This window comes from Diplodia seriata (assembly GCF_021436955.1).
Source record: "Diplodia seriata strain FDS-637 chromosome Unknown scaffold_10, whole genome shotgun sequence".
NCBI classification, from domain to species: Eukaryota; Fungi; Ascomycota; class Dothideomycetes; order Botryosphaeriales; family Botryosphaeriaceae; genus Diplodia; species Diplodia seriata.
The window spans coordinates 157,130-177,664 of record NW_027117317.1 but is presented as its reverse complement, the minus strand read 5'-3'; the positions used below and the strand labels follow the sequence as shown (position 1 = coordinate 177,664).

General features: G+C 56.7%; 5 protein-coding genes across 5 annotated transcripts; 3 read left to right on the top strand and 2 right to left on the bottom strand.

Moving 5' to 3' along the window:
- Nucleotides 1-254: 254 nt before the first annotated feature.
- Nucleotides 255-3,749, top strand: MSH3 (Mismatch repair protein msh3; the record flags this gene model as incomplete). The annotated part of the gene is made up of 2 exons (XM_066780656.1): nucleotides 255-3,613; nucleotides 3,668-3,749. The coding sequence occupies 2 exons, from the start codon at nucleotides 255-257 to the stop codon at nucleotides 3,747-3,749; spliced, it is 3,441 nt and encodes a 1,146-aa protein (XP_066628602.1).
- Nucleotides 3,750-5,849: 2,100 nt separating this feature from the next.
- Nucleotides 5,850-6,764, bottom strand: PAM17 (TIM23 complex component; the record flags this gene model as incomplete). Its single annotated transcript, XM_066780655.1, has 2 exons — nucleotides 5,850-6,092; nucleotides 6,171-6,764. 2 exons carry the CDS (start codon nucleotides 6,762-6,764, stop codon nucleotides 5,850-5,852), a joined length of 837 nt encoding a protein of 278 aa, XP_066628601.1.
- Nucleotides 6,765-7,699: 935 nt separating this feature from the next.
- On the bottom strand, nucleotides 7,700-9,714 carry SLS55_009253 (uncharacterized protein; the record flags this gene model as incomplete). The annotated part of the gene is made up of 4 exons (XM_066780654.1): nucleotides 7,700-8,397; nucleotides 8,455-8,549; nucleotides 8,611-9,254; nucleotides 9,625-9,714. 4 exons carry the CDS (start codon nucleotides 9,712-9,714, stop codon nucleotides 7,700-7,702), a joined length of 1,527 nt encoding a protein of 508 aa, XP_066628600.1.
- A 3,436-nt stretch (nucleotides 9,715-13,150) lies between these two features.
- On the top strand, nucleotides 13,151-17,898 carry GDB1 (bifunctional 4-alpha-glucanotransferase/amylo-alpha-1,6-glucosidase; the record flags this gene model as incomplete). Its single annotated transcript, XM_066780653.1, has 3 exons — nucleotides 13,151-13,362; nucleotides 13,419-17,754; nucleotides 17,809-17,898. 3 exons carry the CDS (start codon nucleotides 13,151-13,153, stop codon nucleotides 17,896-17,898), a joined length of 4,638 nt encoding a protein of 1,545 aa, XP_066628599.1.
- An 872-nt stretch (nucleotides 17,899-18,770) lies between these two features.
- On the top strand, nucleotides 18,771-19,748 carry SLS55_009251 (uncharacterized protein; the record flags this gene model as incomplete). Its single annotated transcript, XM_066780652.1, has 2 exons — nucleotides 18,771-18,774; nucleotides 19,105-19,748. 2 exons carry the CDS (start codon nucleotides 18,771-18,773, stop codon nucleotides 19,746-19,748), a joined length of 648 nt encoding a protein of 215 aa, XP_066628598.1.
- Between the last annotated feature and the right edge of the window lie 787 nt (nucleotides 19,749-20,535).

The window sequence follows — 20,535 nt, the reverse complement described above, 5'->3', positions numbered from 1 at the left end:
CGAATGGCATCTCGTTCCCAAGGCAAGCTACTTGCATTTCAGGCATGCGTGTGCACACGCTATGCATTTTCAGGAAGCTGTAGACAAGCAATTGCCGAGTTCGTACATTGAAGCAAATAGAACATTTGACCAGTCGCCAAATCACGTGTGGCCGGCCGGCGCGTCAGAGCGCGTCACTGCGCGTCTTCCCCAGAATCATTCCGCCGACGCAGCACCACACCCGCACCCATAGCTCCTCCGCAGCGCTGCCCGCAATGCCTCCCTCGACCTCGCCGTTTTCTACGTCCCAGTGTAAGAAGCAGGCGACAATCTCAAGCTTCTTCTCCAAGAAACCTTCCTCAACCCCGAAGCCACCTGCAGAGCCACCCAAGTCGTCGCCGCCACCTGCTATTCACCGCGATGAAGCTCACCAGAGCTCCGAAGATGACGATGAGGAGCTCACCGCGCCCCAGCGGAACTTTTCCAATGCCTTGAAGCGTGCACAAACCAGCGATGGCAGTCGCGCAGCACCCGCCCCGAAAGCCAAGAGGGCACGGAGAACAGTCCAGGACGAAGACGACGACGACTACACCCCGGACCTGAATGCACGAGACCCTTCGCCCGAGCCCGCCGCCGAGGAATGTCAATCGCTAGCCAGCGTGAACGAGGCCGGCCTCAATGGCTCGCGCAGCCTCAAGGGGACCAGCAGAACATCCAGGTTCATCTTCTCGAGCTCGCCTGTGCGGGTGGAGAATCAGGAGCCGGACACGGAAGAGACGAGGAAGACGAAAGAGAAGCTGCATCAAAAGTTTGTCAAGAAGCTGGGCAGGCCCGACAGCATTGCAGAGATCAAAAGACGACACGGTGCGATTCCCGAAGAGGCCGGTGAAGGTGAGGACGACGAGGATGAGGATGCCGAGGATGAGGAGCCGCAAGCAAAGTTGAAAGCAAAAGGCAGAGGGACCGCAAAGAAGGCAGCCGCCAAGTTAACGCCCATGGAGAAACAGATCATCGATCTGAAACAAACGCATCCGGACACCATCCTCGTCGTTGAAGTGGGCTATAAATTCCGCTTCTTTGGAGAGGATGCCAGAGTAGCTGCCAAGGAGCTCGGCATTGTATGTATTTCAGGGAAGATGAGGTTCGATGAACATCCGTCCGAAGCCCATCTGGATCGTTTTGCCGGTGCAAGCTTTCCCACGCACAGACTACATGTGCATGTCAAGCGCCTAGTCGCTGCAGGCCACAAGGTTGGTGTAGTCAGACAGCTCGAGACTGCTGCGCTTAAGAAGGCCGGAGACAACCGCAACGCTCCCTTTGTCCGCAAGCTCACTAACCTCTACACGAAAGCCACCTACATCGATGATGTCGAAGGCCTAGAGGGAACAGATGCGAATGCCAATTCCAAATCTTCAGCAACAGGGTATATTCTATGCCTGACCGAGACCAACGCCAAGGGCTGGAGTACGGATGAGAAGGTCCACATAGGTATCGTGGCCGTCCAGCCTGCGACGGGTGACATCATTTATGATAGCTTCGAGGACGGCTTCATGAGAAGCGAGATCGAAACTCGGCTACTCCACATTGCACCATGCGAACTCCTCATCGTCGGCGACGTCTCGAGAGCCACCGAAAAGATAGTCCAACATCTGTCCGGGTCGAAACGAAATGTATTCGGTGACCAAGCACGGGTGGAGCGGGTGGAGAAGCCGAAGACTATGGCCGCTCAGGCGTACAGTCATATATCAAGCTTTTATGCCGACAAGATGAAGAGTAAGGAGGACAGTTCGGATTCCGCTGCGGCTGTTCTGGACAAAGTCCATCAGCTTTCGGAGCATATGACTATTTGTTTATCAGCACTCATTACCCACATGACGGAATACGGCCTGGAACACGTCTTCGACCTGACGAAAAATTTCCAGGCGTTCAGTGCCCGCTCCCACATGTTGCTAAACGGTAATACTTTGGGCAGTCTGGAAATATACCAGAACCAGACCGACCGCACAGTGAAAGGGAGCCTGTTCTGGACAATGGACAGAACCAAGACTCGCTTTGGTCAGCGGCTTCTGCGTAAATGGGTTGGAAGGCCTTTGCTCAACAAGGCCAAACTCGAGGAACGTATCGGCGCCGTGGAGGAATTGCGGAGTGGCGAAAATGACGTGGCCATGGAAAGGATGAAGCACCTGCTTTCCCAGGTAAAGACAGACTTGGAGAAGTCTCTGATCCGTATCTACTATCAAAAGTGTACGCGACCAGAGCTGCTGGCGGTCCTGCAAACACTGCAACGCATTGCCGGCGAGTATGCACACGTTGAATCACCAGAGAAATCCGGGTTCTTGTCACCAATCCTCCAGGAAGCAATCGCGAGCCTGCCCTTGATCGGTCAGGACGTTGACAGTTTCCTGAACAGGCTCAATCTCCAAGCTGCGAAGGATGACGACAAATACGGCTTCTTCAGAGAAGAGCACGAAACCGAGGATATCACGGACCACAAGGTCGGCATTGTTAGCGTGGAGCACGACCTCAAAGAGCACAAGAACGAGATTGCCACGGCCTTGAAGAAATCGAAGGTTGAATATGTGACAAAGGCAGGCATCGAGTTCTTGATCGAAGTGAGCAACAGCGAGGTCAAGAAGGTACCTGCTTCCTGGGCCAAGATCAGCGGCACGAAGCAAGTCTCGCGTTTCCACACTCCCGAGGTTGTACGACTTCTCAGGGAGCGGGATCAACATAAAGAGGCCTTGGCCGCTGCCTGCGACGTAGCGTTTAAGAAGTTGTTGGCCGAGATAGGTATCAAGTATCAGTCTTTCCGAGACTGTGTGCAGTCTCTCGCGACTCTGGATTGTTTGCTGTCGCTTGCCGAGATCAGCAAGCAGCCGGGCTATGTCAAGCCAGAGTACACCGTAGACGTTTGTGTTGACGTCTCTGAGGGTCGGCACCCGATGGTGGAGCAGCTTCTCCTGGACTCATATGTTCCGAACAACATCTCCCTTTCCGCCAACAGCACCCGCGCCCTGCTCATCACCGGGCCAAACATGGGTGGCAAATCCTCCTACGTACGCCAGGTTGCCCTTATCTGCATCATGGCCCAGGTCGGCTCGTACGTGCCCGCGGCGTCGGCCAAACTTGGCATGCTCGATGCAGTGTTCACGCGGATGGGTGCCTTCGACAATATGATGGCGGGTGAGTCGACCTTTATGGTCGAGCTTTCCGAGACCGCAGACATCCTGAAGCAGGCTTCGCCGCGGTCTCTCGTCATCCTCGACGAGCTCGGGCGCGGCACCAGCACCCACGACGGCGTCGCCATCGCGCAAGCCGTCCTTGACCACATGGTGCGCGACATCAAAGCGCTTACGCTGTTCATCACGCACTACCAGAACCTGGCGAAGTTGGCAGATGGCTTCGACCAGGGCGAGCTGAAAAATGTCCACATGAAGTTCGAGGAGAGCAAGGAGGCGGACGGCAAGTGGGAGGAGATCACATTTCTGTACGAGGTCGGCGAGGGCGTCGCGCACCGCAGTTATGGGCTCAACGTCGCGCGGCTGGCCGACGTGCCGGAGGCCGTGTTGGAGGTCGCGGCCGCGAAGAGTAGGGAGCTAGAGGAAACGATGAGGATGAGGAAGGTGTTTGGGCTGTAAGTTATTTTACTTTCTTGTTGCGAAAGGATTATCTGACTGACTGAAAACAGGTCCAGCACTGTGTCCAAAATGCTGGAAGAAGCGAGCGATGTGGAGCTTGATGCCATTGTGGATGGCATTGAGCAGTTGTAACGAGGGAACTAGCAGACCGCTGTCTCGTCATGTCTCGTGGCATTGTATGGCTGCCAGCAGGTGTGGCTTGAGTTTCCAAAGGTCGTCTCATTCGATGGGATCAGCGTCACTTGAGCACGAGGGACTCGGCTCTGGGACTCTGTATGTCTTTAGGAGATGGGCTGCAGAGTGGGTCGAAAAGAGGTGTGCAGGAAAAGAGAACAGGGTAGAGTTTTCTTTTTGGCACAGACGGCCAAAACCTCGGGTTATTCATCAAGCTGCCTGACGCAGTGATCCGCGCAGATTATGGTCTGTTTAAGATTTGAGAGAGATCAATCCTTGTACACCCCACAGTGCTTCTAGACAGGACCTCAAGAAGCTGAAGTGCGCCTATCACGTGTGAAGCAATTCTTGCCAACAGGAGTACCAAGGAGTAAACCAGCATGAGATAGGTTTTACTGAGCCAGATGTCCTTTCTCCACTATGCAGCAAGTATATAGCTTAGAGGAAGCCAACGTCGGCAAAATTTGATCGTGTGTCAGTGAAGATCAATTGGACCAGGAGAACAGAAACCTGACAAAGACACAGCGGTAGCCAGTGGCTAAAAAAATCTGGCTCTCTCAACTTTGACCCGCAGTGAATGTCGCACCCCACTTACGTGAAAGTGTTGAAGATTGAAGACTCGACTGAAGATACTTCCTAAATGGGAATGTCCAGATTAGGCTTAGCTGTGTTCCCTTGTGTACTATTTTATGTAGTTTCATGTGCCCCTTCGAGGGCTAATCCATTCGGTTTTCAACAGCAAGTGAACCCATTTTTCGTTCGTCAATGTAAGTATTGGACACGGACAAACTTCCGGGCATTGGGTTCAATTATGTATAAAAAAAGTGCATTCCACTGCAGCCCAAGTGTTCTATAACTTGCTATGAAGTTCTAGTTCTTATCTATGCTGAAGTTTCTTTACTTAGATTCTATACACAATCAGCTAAGAGCATTCCGCACGCCAATCGTTATCAGGTAGCGCTGCCAGATAAGGGAGATCGTGCACACGATATCCTTGCTGCTCTAGTGCTTTCCTAGATCCTCAACTCTTTTACTTTGCTGAAAGTCATCTGCTCCCGGGCGCCCTGCATTATTTCAAGGAGGAAGGACACCGATAAGATGGCTCCAAACGCACGCGTTGGGAACACGTCGTCGCAAGCCTTCAATCGGCCGCGTGCCACGCTTTCTCTGCACGGCCTTGTGCTAGCGGTCGGTCATACTCGTCACAAGTCGCGTCAAGCTCTCCTGGATGAACTGCTCCACGGAGCACCAGCATCACCAAGACGAGCGCCACCAAGAAGTCATCCATCACCATCACCACCACACAGGTCAGCAACAAAATCCCCGACGGCCGCTCACCTTCTTGCCCATTCTCTCCCACCGCATGCCCGCACACATTCTTCCAGCAAATCGCTACCGGCGAGAACGTAGCAGAAAACTGTATGTTCATGGACATGAAGTCGGAAGAGGCGAAGGCGCTGGCTGGAGTAGGCACACAGGCGCAATGACGAGTTCGTGTTTGGGGCAAACGTGAATGCGACGACGGGCCTTAGGAATGGAATGGATGCGATGTGGAGAAAGCAAGTGAAGATTGTGGAAGAGCCATTCAGTTGATTGGTGCAGCGGATGTCGTTTCTGGCGTGCGGCACTGCCGTTGACATTGGTGGCTGAGGCTCCTGGCATTGTCCTTCTGTTTATGCAAATTTGGGGAAAGTCCGCTGAGGGTGGGTAAAGGACAACCAGAAAGTGCAATTATATTCTATTTAATTCCTTCATTGCCGTTAATACACTATCAAGAACTCGATGGGGTTTGAGGAGAAGCTTCAGCTGACGGGAGAATGGAGATGTTTCATTTCTTTTGCACTCACATGGCCTCAATCCAAAGCCCACCCGTATTCCTTCAGCACTTGAGTTTGTACAATGAAACAACCAGCCATCCGACCAACTCCGGGAGACGAGACAGGCAAGTTGACAAACACGGGAAGCCCCGTGAGACCTGATGCTTGATCCCTGGTCCCTTTACACAACTTAAAGCCTTTTCGGAATGCCAGCCGCTATCCATCCTCCCACTTCCGGGAATCAACGGCCTCCAGTAGTCTTCGATACCCGCCGGGCCCTTTTGCCCAACGCCACGGCACCCGCACCGCCACGCGGCATGCCTGACGTCTTCAAGTTGAAGGCACGCTGATCCTTTAGCCAGCGGCGGTAGTCGGCAACCGAGCCGATCTTCTCGCCGTAGAAATCGGGAACGGGGTTGTTCAAGCTGGACTGGGTGGGGTCGACGCGGAACTTCTTTATGCGCTGAAAGAACTGCTTCTCCTTCTATACAACACCAAAAAACGGGTGTCAGTACTCTGATTGCCACCCAGACCATCGCCATTGTCTTCGTCTTCGACTCACCTCAACGATCTGCTTTCCGATCCGCCTGTACGCAATCCTAAACAGGCCATCGCCGATCGCCGGCCCCAGCAGCCACCCCACGCACCCGCAAGCCACAGTCCCCAGCCCCATCACAATGATTGGGTCGAGGCCGAGCGTCTGCGCGCCGAGCGAGTCGATGTCATTCGCTAGTAGAACATTGAGGCCGACGGCCGTCGATGCGATGGCCGCTGCGATGCTGCAGAGCAGCGACAGGCGGCGGCGCGTCTTCCGAAGCGCAAGAAAGCGGTTCCATGTCAAGGTATCGGCCGCATTGGCCGACGAAGTGGGCGCGGAGGAGGATGAGTTTGTGGTCGAAGCGGCAGTCCGCGTGGAGCGGGTCGAGGAGATGAGGCGGGCGGTGATGGAAGACGGGCAGCGTGTGGCGACGGTGGGGGAAGCTGAGCAACGGGTGGCCGAAACCGGGGAGCTGACGGAGAGCTTGAGGAATTGGGACGGGCCAGGTACGGTCCTGGGCTTGGTGCTGTAGGAGGCCGAGGACGAGAGGCACGGGCGCACGCTGACGGTGGCGCGGGGACGGACGGCAGCCACTGCCGCGGCGCAGCGGATAGGCATGGCGGATGGCGAGAACATTGGGAGTTGAGCGAGGGCGCTGGCTGGCGACGGATTGTCGTGGGTGTGGATGCGGTCGAAGCTTGAGAGCTTCGTGATATTTCGGGGCGACGTCAATGCCCGGGCGCACAAGCCAGCTGGCTGCCGGCTTGGCCCCGCTGGTGCGGCAGAGCTGCGCGCCGTCTCGTCGAACCACATGATGCCCAGACCGCGCAAGCTTGTGGGAAAAAAAAAAAAAAAAAAACATGTTCATCGTTGATGGCTTTCCTAGACTGCTCTCAGAGAGTGCTTGGACAATCAACGCGCCTCCCCTCTGAAGTTGCTCCAAGTCCAGAAAGGGATCCCGTATGCCATCCGCCAGCCCGCCCGTCTGTCTGTCCATTGTCTACTTAGCTCTGTAGAAGACCCATCATCACCGCAACCACGACACGTTCGGTCCTTCGCTCGCCTTCGTATCGTACATCTTGCTCGAACAGAGAAAAAGAAAAGATCCGCAAAACGCAATGCTTCCAACCATCCTGAGCATGCAGCCAATACAAAGGCATCAAGATCGGAAAATCCACGCCCACATGCGCGAACAACAAACGCCAAACCGGAAAGCGGTCAGAACCAAGGAAGTGGGTATTCGAAAAGCAGCGCAAAGAACCCGCATCAAACTTGCATTGCCCACCCGTGCTTGCACGCTAATTTTTCCCTGAGGGGCGCCGTCCTGGGAAGCACGCCTGTCCGCCGTGCGAGTCGGTTGCCGACGCCGTCGGCCAGACAAGCCGGTCCAATTAAACCCGGATGCCCACAAGGCCGCACCGGGTGGTGGAGGGAAGCCCAGCCAAGCCGACCGTTGTCTGCTGCACTGGCGCTCCGAATTCAGAATTACCAAGTGGTAAGCGTCTCTGGAATTGAGGAGAATTAAGCGGACTGATCCGCCGTCATGGCTGTCTTCAGATAGATCCGATCGGTGAAAGAGGCTGCATCGGCGACAGCTTGGGCAGCTCGTTGCGAATTCCATTATGGCCTGTCTGCGTCGGCGTGGCGTCTTCGTCTTCATACTCACGCGCATTGACCGAATCGAGGGGCGGCGGACGCGGCCGCTCTGGCGTCGAGCTGTTGATGGTCGAAGGCTTGCTGCTCCCCGATGAAACAGCACGCTCGTCATCCAGCTGGCTGGTGCTGCCGTTCGGGGTGCTCAGCCCCAGTGCTGGCTGTGGCGGGTACTTCTCCGGCTCCAGGATGCGCATCTCCCGCTCAAGATATTCCTTTTCCGTCCAGCAGCCCTGCCAGCAGTTGCGCCAGTCAAGTACGAGGAATTGAAAGCAGAATGCCTCGATCTTCATGCAAGGCTGGAAGCAAATGCAGAGATTGCGGTAGTCCATCTTGTTCTTCTCCGAACACGAGTGGAGGAGGCTGATATGGCAAGTGATGGCAAATAGAAGGTAGTAGTTGAATGGCGGTAGTTTCGAGAGCTCATCCTTGAGCATCTGTGGTGTCGCCTTGGCGTCGCCGCAACTCTCTTGGATCTTCTTTTGCACGGCCTTGGGGAAGATCTCATCTGGAAGCTCGCGGAGCCACGCCTTGAACATGGATCCGATGATGTTGATGTCGTAAAGATTCGGTTCGTCGAAGAGGTTGATGTCGAGTTCTACATGCAATCATAGTTGGTTAAATAAAGGCCACCTATGCCAGAAAGGACGCATACCTTTATCAAAACGCATTTGCCAGTACTTGACGTCCTTACCACTGCCTGGCACGCGGTAAAGCCCTTCCTCTTCGCAGCCGTTCATGTTGAGATAGCTGCAAGCGTCAGTTAGCCGATCGGGGTGGTACTCTCTGTTCTAAGGCTGGGGAGGCATACTCAATGCACCGCCAGGGCAAGGCAGGCATCCAGAATTCAGTCTTGTCCTTTGATGCTGCCAGCCTCTTCGAAATCCTTGTCTTCCGTGTCTGCTCAACTAGCGGCAGGTTGATGACTTTGCATACGTAATTTTCGTCCAGAACAGGTCCATGGTCGCGCTCGTGGGAGCTGCCGCTGCGCGCGAGTTTGCCGAAGAAGCCTTTGCCCGCCTTACCAAGCCCGTCGGCAGCTTTTGTGCCAGATTTCTTGATGTTGTTGAGGAAGTCGGCGCCGGGGTTGTCTTTGAAAGAATTCGAAAATGAGAATGGGTTGTTCTTGTCGCGCGGGTGAGCGGCCGTGTCCTCGTCGGGCTCCGTGTGACGATCGGCTGAGCGATTGCGCGACGTGTTCTGCATCATATCGCGGAATGTCCTGTCTTCCTTGATTGGTGCGGTCTTCAGTCCGTTCTGGTCGGGTTGGCGCTTGGTGTAGCGCTGTTCAGACTCGGGGGTGAAGCGGGCGGGCTTTTGCTGATGTTGCGCGTTGTTCAAATAGTCGTCGGATCTAATGGAGCGCGAGCGAGACAAAATGTTGAAGCGATGCTTTTGGCCAGACCGTTTCGCGGTGGGGTGGTCGTTGGAGTGAGAGCTTGGGGGAGTGTTCTGCTGCAATCTACCGTGTGAAGATGGGGCGCGCTGGTCATAGCGCTCTTGCTCATGTGAAGCGGTGCCTGGAGTAATAGCGTCAGTTTCAAGTGAGAACGAGCCGACGATCAGCATTAAATTCGCGCCGCTTACTACTCGTTATGCTTGCACTTTCCAGCGACCTCGTCAAATTATCCAGCGACTTTGTCAAATCCGGAGATGAACCAGAAGATTGCTTGTACGGGTATGTCTGCGCCGTGCTATCTGGCAATGACGAGCCCTCCGATACCTGTCTGATCGACATCGCATTGTCTCCGCCGCCGATCCTCGTCGAGGACTTTGACGCCTTGGAGTTTCCAAACAGCGGCCGAGGCGTCTCTTCTTTGACGACGTGGGTCCTGGGCGACCTTTCCGGTCCGCTGTGCGAGTGGGACGAGTTCGGTGCGGTATATGAGTCCATGTTTCGCTCGTTGCGGCTCATCTCATAGCGAGCGGACTGGCTAGCCCTGGGGGATCTAGGGCTCTGCGGACTGCGGGGGCGTTCGCCGTTCTGAGGCCGGGAATGGGCTTTGTTGGGCTGGTGGAGGTTCAGAGACAAGGAGGGGGACTTCGGCATCTTTCGTAACGGCCTTCGTTGTGGTTGGGCCCAACCCAACGGCTGTCACACCGTGTTAGCCATACACCATCTATTGGTAGTGTGAGCGACGCGACGAGCCGAAACGTGTCGTGCGCGGTACGGCGTCGAGACGTCGCTGCGGCCGCTGGTGCGGCCGAGCTCAGCCCAGGGGAACAGTCACGGCTTTACCTCGATTCTGCACGTCGACATTGCGATCAGCTTCAGAGTCTGGGACGGGAACACAGAGAGGAGATGAAAATCCGCTATACGCACCTGAAGGGCCCGGATTGCCCAGAAATGAATGGGGCCCTGAGCTAGGCAGGAACCTGAGGCCAGGCCTCCGACTGTCGCCTGTACGACGTGCGCGCTCAGGCGTGTTGGCTCGGTGGCGTAGCTGTGGGTTCGTTGGTTGCGGCGACTCGAAGAAGGCCGCCCGGCGTGGGTGGAAGCGTATGCGTGCGCTGGACGGACTCAATCAGCTGGGCGCGTTACACCATCTCAGGTTTGGTGCAAATGTGAGAGCAGTGCCACCATGCGGCCACGAATGGAAAACAAGAGGCCAGGGCAAGATCATTCATACAAGGGCGCGATCGGCCGTGGGCCAGAGACCACGTCTGGTTTCAGGCGTCAGGAACAAAGAAACTTACAGCCCTCAGCAACCACGGCTCGTCTCGGACTGCCGTGTGCAGGGTGGTACCGAGTTGCAATGCGCTGCAGCGCGCAGGAGGGCGGCGTGTCCACTTGTCCACGAGAGCCGGCACGTTCGGGGCGGCTGGGGGAGTCTTGTGCAAAGCGCGAGCAGACGCAGGAGTCGAGCCAATGCAGACGGCGGCAAGCGGGAGCCAAAGGAACAGGGTCGCGGCGCGGCGGTGGATCAACGAGGACGCATGCACCCTGGCAGGGCGTGTGGAGCTGCAGTGGCTGGCGGCAATGAGGGATAGGAGTAGGAGCCGCCGCGGGTGGGACCTGGGGGCCGCGGGCGACGTCGACGCGGCGAAGAGAGCGTGCGCAGGGCTGCCGGATCGAGCGAGGGCGCGCAGCAGTCCCAGAGAGCTTCGCGGAGGTTGGAGAGGCGCGGGTGGTGGTGAAGGTGCTCAACGGGGGAAGTGGATTCGAGTTTAGCTTCAGGGTATCCTTGCGGCGCCCTCGGGATGAGCCCAGCGGCGCACGAAACACTTGGCACTGACAGATCTGACGCCCTCGCGCGCGGCGGGTCTCTGATGAAGAACTACACGAGCGCGCGATATTGGCACCACGGTAAATATAGATAGCGCAGCGCGCACCCGACATGCGGTGAGGTCTGAGCCGCCCCCTGGTCCACAGCAATCTGCGCGCCCGGCGATGCTCAGCACTCCCGGCGAAGCTGCGTTCCCGATTACGTGGAGGGCGCCTTTTCCACGCCCTCTCCACACAGCCAGGAGAGCGCGCGCGGCGTGGCGGATGCCTCCGGCAGCACAGATGGAGCTCCGGCCGCGCTGTGAATTTCGCTCAGGCACGCAGCAATCTGCTCTCCGGACGATCAAACACCCCCGCTCACGCCATCCACCAAGCTGCTATAACATGGCGGCGCATGTCTCGATCACACGAGCTCCCGCCGTTCCTGCCCGGCACCCGCGCCAGGAACGCGCGCGGGAGCAGGCTCTGGGACGCCGTTACAGCCCTCGCCCGACCCAGGAACCACCCGCTGACAGCGGCGTGCACCACGGAAACCGCGGACGACCGACCTTTGTTGCGAGCACGCGTGTCGCTTGCAACCCGACGCAGAGTCAGTAGTGTCCAGCCCAGCGGACTCCACCCGCTCAGGGGCTCGAGCGGTGGCTGGCCTGCGACGACGCAGCTTCAGCACTGCGGCTGCACACGACGACGGCACACACGGCGAGTTCCCGCCAGGTTCGGTGTCGCAACGACAAGCTCTTCCGCAGACGGGCGAACGGGCGCAAGTGCCTGGACAGGGTCGGCGAGCGGCCTCCTCTGCTGACTCGGACTGCACACTGCTCGACGCTTCGGCATCCTGCGCGCAGGCGTGTCTCTGTTGCGGCTCTCTGCGGAGCGGCAGCGGATGGTCCCGCTTCGAGCAACCTTCTCAAAGCCAGGTACCGTAAGCATTGGGCGTAGGACGAGGGGCCTGTGTGTGAGACGTTGGGAGCAACGCATTTGCCTGCCGAGACAGAGTGCGTTCTTCACAAATTCCAGGATGCTTCCGCGTTGCAGTGATGCGACGGCGCGCAGAAAATGGTCGTACACGGTGGAAGAAGTCGAGACGCTGGAGGTGCGTTGGCGCGGCGCGTGCATTATTATTTGTCTGTGGTCTAGTAGCTGGCCGCCGGTCGCTGGCGGCCGCCAACCGGTTCGCTTCTGCAGCCGTGATCGAATGCCAGCCTGTCAGACTCCACCATCAGCGCCAGTGCCAGCCGCTCTACATCGTACTTGGCGAAGCGTGCGCCGCGGTTCACGGATAGTGCAGGCGCGCAAAAGCTTGCCCGTGCGGTGTAGACGGCGCGCGCCGCGCGCTTCTCCTGACGGAGCTGCTTCTCTCCGGGACCCGCCTGAGATGCGGCTGCCGCCCACGGAGTAAACAAAAGACGGCGTGCCGCAGCCCCCGCGAGACACAACCGCACGGAGATAGAGCCGACGCAAACATCAGCAGCTAGCTGGCATGTGAGAGCACAGGAGCGGGATGGCCATGGCAGCTCGAGGCAAGCGGTGAGCGGGCGGCTGCTTGCCCCGCCAAAGAACAACACACATCCCCAACAATGCGGGCGGTGCCGGACAGCTCTTAAGACGCGGGGAGGCCAATTGCCCCGGAGGCGTCTACATTTCCTTGAATCCCTCGCCCCAAGAGCGTGCGACCCACTTGAGGAGTCCGCGCGTGGCTATCTTATCGTCGTCCCGCGTGCGTGCTGAGGCTTGATGAGGCTCGAAGGCCGCCAGTGACGTAGGTAGCTACTCGGCCTGTGCGCAGCTTCTCCAAAGGCCCGTCGAGCTTCCCGCGCCCGCGACGGACGTGCCTGCCGATCCTCCATCTCGCTCCCTCCTCAAAAACATCGAGCTGCGAGTGCGGCGTCTTCTTCCTTCTCGCTCCCCTCCTCGATAACGGAAGGCCTGCTGCACCCCGCAGCGCAGCTTCCAATTGGGCGAGCTTGTTCATCATAAAACCACTCCTCCCGCCTCTGCATTTCGACCCCGCCGCTTCGTCCTCTCGCTCATCTTCATTGCATCTCTGCAACAAACACACGTTCTTATTTCTAACAGGAGCACCCTTTATTGCTGCACACCTGTCTCTCTCAACAACCTCTCAACAATGGCCAGCGCCGTTTATCTGCTGCCCCTCACGGACGGTGGTGCCCCCGATGTGCCCGGCACCTACATCTACCTGCCACCCCCCACCGATCCGGCATACATCATCCGCTTTGCCATTGAAGGCACGAGCTCGATATGCCGCGAAGGCAGCCTCTGGGTGAACATCCCCGCCGAGGGCGAGGAGTTCCAGCGGGATCGCTTCCGCGAATTCAAGTAACGCTTCCCCCACGATTAGTCGCTTGCAGGGATCTGACCGTGCAACCACACAGGCTCCGTCCCGACTTCAACGGCACCATTGAGGTCGATTGCCCTGTCCACAAAGCTGGGGCCTTCGCGTTTTACTCTACCTTTACTCCTCTGCCCGACTTTTCGCCCTATCCGGTTGCTACTCCGAAGCCAACCAAGACACCCACCTACTACATCGATGTCTGCCCGAAGCTCACGCTCAACGACCAGCTGATACACTTGGACTCGCTGTCGATCTTTTCAGTCATCTCCAAGTTCATGGGCAAGTATCCCGAGGACTGGGACAAACATCTCCGTGGGATCAGCCAGAGAGGCTACAACATGATTCACTTCACGCCCTTGATGATGAGGGGGAACTCGAACTCCCCTTACAGCATCTATGACCAACACCGCTTCGATAAGGGCTTTTTCCCGAACGGAGAAAAGGACATTGCCGACTTGGTCGGTAAGATGGAGAAGGAGCACAACCTCTTTGCATTGACCGATGTTGTCTGGAATCACACCGCCAACAACAGCAAGTGGCTTGAAGAACACCCCGAGGCTGGCTACAACTGCGAGACTGCCCCTCATCTCCGATCTGCCCGTGAGCTTGATGATGCTTTGCTCGACTTCAGTTCCAAGCTTGCTGAGAAGGGCCTTCCGACCGATTTGAAAAGCGTCGACGACTTGAAGAAGGTCATGGAAGCTGTCAAGTCCGATGTCATTGACCCTCTCAAGCTCTGGCAATTCTACGTTGTCGACGTCGCGAGAGATTCAAAGGAGATCGTCAAGGCCTGGACCGAGGGCGAAATCACGTTCCCTGAAGGCGGTTTCGGCAACCTCGGCGTCGGTGGCCTCGAAGAGGTCAAGAACTGGTCTCTTAAACAGAAAGCCGATTGGCTGATCCAGCACGCGCTTTCTGGAGGAGACAGGCTCGGCGCAAGGTTTGAGCGAAAGGTTGACGCGAGGACTGGCGCTGCACTTCTGGCAGCTTTGTTCGGTCGCTATGACAGCCAAAATCACAGCACCCCGGACGAGCGTGCTGCAGAGGGCACCATTTACAAGTTCCTGGATGAGATGAACCTGCAGTCCTACCGCGAGTTTGATGGCGATGTCGCAACCATCATGGAACAATTGCACAACCGCATCAAGTACGTCCGTCTCGATGACCACGGCCCCAAGCTCGGCCCCATCACGGACCGGAGTCCCTTGATTGAATCCTACTTCACGAGGCTGCCCAAAAACGAGACCACCAAGAAGCATAGCCCAGATGCTCTCGCCCTCGTTAACAACGGTTGGATTTGGGCTGCAGACGCCATGAAAGACAACGCTGGGCCACAATCTCGCGCTTACCTCCGCAGAGAGGTCATCGTTTGGGGCGATTGCGTCAAGCTGCGGTACGGCAGCGGTCCGCAGGACAATCCATTCCTTTGGGACTTTATCGCCAAATACACTCGCCTCATGGCGAAATACTTCGTCGGCTTCCGTGTCGACAACTGTCACTCAACTCCCATCCACGTGGCTGAGTACATGCTTGATGAGGCACGCAAGGTCCGTCCTGACCTAGTCGTTGGTGCTGAGCTTTTCACTGGTTCCGAGGACATGGACTTCGTCTTCTGCAAGCGCCTTGGAATTAGTTTCCTTATCCGGGAGGCTATGCAGGCATGGAGCACACAGGAGCTGAGCCGTCTTGTTCATCGCCATGCCGGAATTCCAATCGGTAGTTTCGAACTTGACGAAGTCAGCAACGCAGATACGTCTGCCCAGACAAATGGCACTACCAATCTCGAGGTGATCCGAAGAATCAGACAGAGCCCTGTCCACGCCCTTTTCATGGATTGCACACACGACAATGAAGTACCAGCCCAGAAGCGGGATGCTCGCGACACCCTTCCCAATGCCGCGCTTGTGGCTATGTGCGCCTGTGCCACCGGGAGTGTCATGGGATATGACGAAATTTACCCTCAGCTCATTGAACTCGTTCACGAGACTCGATTGTACTCGTCGCCCTACTCTGCTTCAGGGGAGCTCAAGATCCAAGCTGACGAAGGAGGCATTGGCAACATAAAGAAGCTCCTGAACCAGATCCACGTTCTCATGGGCCAGGAAACCTACGATGAGACGTTCATCCACCACGATCGAGAATACATTACCGTCCATCGCGTACATCCCAAGACAAGGAAAGGATATTTCCTGATTGCGCACACTGCCTTCCCTGGCTATGGAGATGGTAATGGCGGCTTCCCGCCGGTTCAACTTCCAGGAACGCAAGCGAGCCTGATTGGAAGCTGGTTCCTCCAGGTTGAGGATAGCCAAGATATCAAGGCTCGTGTCATTGGTGACAAGAAGAGCCTGCGTGGGCTTCCCAGCCGCACGAAGGATCTTCAAGGTATCAAGATCGAGTCATCAGATGCAGAGACGAAGATTACCATTCCCGACTTTTTCCCCCCCGGAAGTATCGCCCTGTTCGAGACCTCGGTTCCAAGCTGCGAGCATTCTGACGGTCTCGACGTGTTTGTTACCAGTGGCGCCAAAGACGCTTTCAAGGAGTGCAGTCTCCTCGACCTCAACCATATCCTGTACCGCAGCGATCCTGAAGAACGAGACTATAGCGGTGGGAACGATGGAACCTACACGATTCCTGGACACGGCACCCTTGTCTACGCTGGCTTGCAAGGCTGGTGGAGTGTTCTTCGCGACGTGATTCGCTACAACCAGCTGGGCCACCCTATCTGCGACCACCTGAGGCAGGGGCAGTGGGCGTTGGACTACTGCGTCGGCCGTCTTGAGCGCCTAGCAAAGTTGCCTGGGTATTCGAAGCTTGAGGGCCCGGCCACTTGGATGAAGGAGCGGTTTGATGCCATTCGCAAAATTCCTAGCTTCATGCTGCCTCGATACTTTGCCATGACCATTCAAACAGCATACAACGCGGCAGTCGATCGATCCATTGAGTTGTTGAACGATAACGTCCGCAACGGCCAAAAGTTCCTGCAGAGTTTGTCGCTGGTCAGCATCCAGGTCACTGGACACATGAACAACGCTTCGCTGTGGCCCGAGAAAAGTGTACCAAGCATGGCTGCAGGACTGCCGCATTTCGCTTCCGATTGGGCAAGGTGCTGGGGAAGAGACATTTTCATTTCGCTCCGTGGTCTGTACCTTGGCACTGGACGCTACGATGACGCCAAGGAACACATTTTGGCTTTCGCGAGCGTCATCAAGCACGGTATGATCCCTAACTTGCTTAGCAGCGGAAAGCTCCCGCGCTATAACTCCCGCGACTCTGTGTGGTTCTTCTTGCAAAACATACAAGACTACACGAAGATCGTGCCCGATGGGCACAACCTCCTCCAGGAGAGTGCGAAGAGGAGATTTCTGCCGTACGATGATACTTGGTTCCCTCATGACGATGCCAAGGCCTACTCTCAATCTTCGACCATCGAGGATGTGATTCAGGAATGCTTGCAGAGGCACGCTTCAGGCATGTCCTTCCGCGAGTACAATGCCGGGCCGGATCTTGATCGCCAGATGAAGCCGGAAGGGTTCGACATCGAGATCCACCCCGATTGGAAGACTGGTCTTATCTTCGGTGGCAATCAGTGGAATTGTGGCACGTGGATGGACAAGATGGGTGAGAGTGAGAAGGCTGGTAACAAGGGCTATCCTGGAACTCCTCGTGACGGAGCAGCCATCGAGATCACCGGTATGCTGTACAGCACGCTGAAGTGGGTGAATGAACTCCACAAGGAAGGCAAGTACAAATACGACGGGGTGGACCTGGAAGGCGGCCGCATTACCTTCGCCGACTGGGCAGCCAAGATCAAGCAGCATTTCGAGTGGGCCTACTACGTCCCGCGGGAGGCGTCGGAAGACAAGGATTACGACGTGAATTCGAACATCGTCAACCGTCGCGGCATTTACAAGGATCTCTACAAGTCAGGCAAAGAGTACGAGGATTACCAGCTGCGGCCCAACTTCCCCATTGCCATGACGGTGGCGCCGGACCTGTTTGACCCGGAGAAGGCTCTGTACGCGCTGCACCAGGCAGACACGGCGCTGCGTGGACCTACTGGAATGGCGACGTTGGACCCATCGGATCTCAACTACCGGCCCGACTACATCAACAGCGATGATTCGACGGATTTCCACACGGCAAAGGGACGTAACTACCACCAGGGGCCGGAATGGCTGTGGCCGACTGGCTTCTTCCTCCGTGCGTTCTTGAAGTTTGACTTGGTTCGGCGCAAGACGCCCGAGGAGCGGGTGGAAACGTTCCAGCAGATCACACGTCGTCTACGCGGATGCATGGACGCCATCAAAGAGAGCCCATGGTCGGGCCTGACTGAGTTGACTAACAAGGACGGATCGTTCTGCGGAGATTCGGTAAGTAGCGGTAACCCCGATCTGGCGCTGGAGTGTTTGCTAACAGAAGTGCAGTCGCCCACTCAAGCATGGTCGGCCAGCTGCCTGATCGACCTGTACCAGGATGCGAAGGAGTTCGGAGAGGAGTTTGCGAAGTCGGAGTAAAATTGGAGGGGAGTGTGCAAATGAGGAGGGCGGCTGTTGTCAGGCGCAGGACTTGGGGCGGGACTTCTTACCTCTAATCCTAATGATCATGAGCTAGACCTAGGCAATTCGATGATGATGACCATAATAACGACGGAAGGTGAAAGTGAGGGTGAGTGAGCAGTGCTGAGCGGCCGTGGTGGTGTTGTGGCTGGGAGGCTAGCGGGCGTTGAAAGCGAGTGATGTGATGGACGGCGTCGTTTGTGGCTGGTGGGGTCCACGTCATCGGCTGTGGAGGCTCCAGATTCAGCTCCAGGCCAGGAGCGCCCCTCGCCGCCGATCACAACCGGCGCATCCACGCCATCCTTGCCCTCGACGTCCCGCCCACACGTCCACCGCTGCCACCGCCTTCCGCCCTTGCGCCCTCACCGCGCCGACCCTCGCCTTTGCTCACGCCGCCGCCTCTCTCTGCGCTCGCCTGCTGCGTCTTGGCGCTCTTGCGGCCTTCAGAGCGCCTACCGCTCTGGCCTTGCTGCGTCACCGAGCTCGCATCCGCGTCCGAGCGCTTCGGCAGCCTGCCGCACGCCCGCCGCCTCGCCCTGCCATGTCCGGCTTCCATCCTTTCAAGGGCCGTGTGAGTAGGCATTTCGGCGAGAATGTACGTGATTTCCCTCGCCTCCCCTGTTACGCCTCCGCTTTTTCTGACCTCAGCTCCCGCTCCCGCCCTGTGCCACGGTGACGCATGGATCGGGCGCCCGCTTTTTCCCTGCGCTGTCGCCGGCAATCGAGGCAGGCGAGATGTCAATCGACCTCACACACCCTCCTCCACGCTTCTTCCACCTTCTTCGCTCCCTGCTGCGCTTTTCCTCGCCTGCAGACTGTTGCTGACCGACATGCGTTCCTCCGCCCAGCTCGCGCCCGACGATGCTATCCTGAGCTACTATGACATCCGCCGTATGTGCGCCGTCTCCACCTCCACGGTGCAGTATGTTGATTGCGGATGATAGTGACGAAGGAGGACATCGACTGCATAAAGTGCGACTGGTTGACGGACAATGTGCGTCGTACTCTTCCGTGCTGCCTCCGCCAAGCCCAATGCTGACACATGAGAGCAGGCAATCGCGTTCTGGGAAGAGTAATCATAGTCCCCTGTGCGTCTGGCGAACCATTGGGCTGACTTTCATACAAGATGGCTCGAACACGAGCATCTCTCTGCCTACCCCAAAGCCAACATCAGCCTACTTCGCCCGTCCATGTCTTTCATGATGATCCAAACACCTGACCCGCTCACCTTGAAGGACGCTCTGCCCGATTTCTCGAAGACGACACATATTTTTCTGCCGATCAACGATTGTCGAAATGTCATGGAGGCCGAGGGTGGGTCGCACTGGAGTCTGCTGCTTGTCAGCGTCGTTGATGGCGTTGCCTTCCATTACGACTCTCTCTGCGAGAGCAATGACCACGAGGCCCGCGTCGCGACCCAGAAAATGGCCACGTTGCTCGGCCGCAGCCTGCGCTTCATCAGCATGGACGATTGTCCGCAACAAGAGAACGGATCAGACTGCGGTATCTTCGTATGCTTGCTCATGCGCTACCTGCTGCTGAACCGGCTGCTCAGAGCCGACTCGAAGGAGAAAGTCAGCATGAGTATGGCGGGCAAAAACGTCGAGGCCAGCTCGGGCCGCAAGGAAATGTTAAAGATCATTGATGGCTTTAGAAAGGAAGGAAGGCGGAGATCGTATGTTTCGGCCCTGTCCAGACGCTTGAAACGAACCGTTGGTACACTAACGATGAGCTTGGTACGGTGCAGTCGAAGTAAGAGCCCGTTCAGCGACCACTCGAAAAGCCCTCCTCGGATTGGCGACGAGTAATCCCGGCCGCATTAGACACAGGGCGCAATTTTGTCGGTAATTCAGAGGCGTGTCAAGACCGACTTCAGCGCAATGGACACCCAATCTCTCATCATCGTGCCTTTTGCTTTGCTGTAAAGCCTTAGATGGGCTCTTCCGATGGCCCTGTACGGCTCGGAAGCGAACGGCGTCATGCATTCGTATTATGCGTCGTACGGTCCCAGCGCTGGAACATTGTTTCTCCTCTTTGCTGAGCAGCCGTGGGAACGAGGTTTCAAAGAGAGTGCCTAGGTTGCATTGGGATAGTTGTCGCTGCATTTTTGCTACTGGCACGACTAGAATCACACCAGGTACTGGATGAACGACATGGGTAGCAGAAGATAAGAAGGCTCGGACGGTGTGGCCAGGCTGGCAAGCAGAGGCTACCAATAGAACAGCACAAATACACCGGAGAATGAAACCATGATTGAGTCGAGATGTGATGTCGCTAGTGCATTGCTCTTCTTTACAACGCAGCCCCGCTATCATTGAGGGCGTACCCTTGGGATTGGTGACCAAGGATGAAGCACAAAAGTAGATCTCAAAACAAGCCAAGCGGGAGATTACAAGCGCTCGGTTGGTACAATGGACAAGGCGCCGTGGTTGGCAACTGAAGCCGCGAAGATGCTGATGTCAGCACGTGGGAAACATGGCATTGGACAATAATAATAATCCCTGGTCGTTGCTGTACCGAGACCACGGTCCAACATTCCCGCTCCAATAGTGCTTTTAGCGCAATGTTGCTTGTTTCAGCTTACCTGTTTGGTAT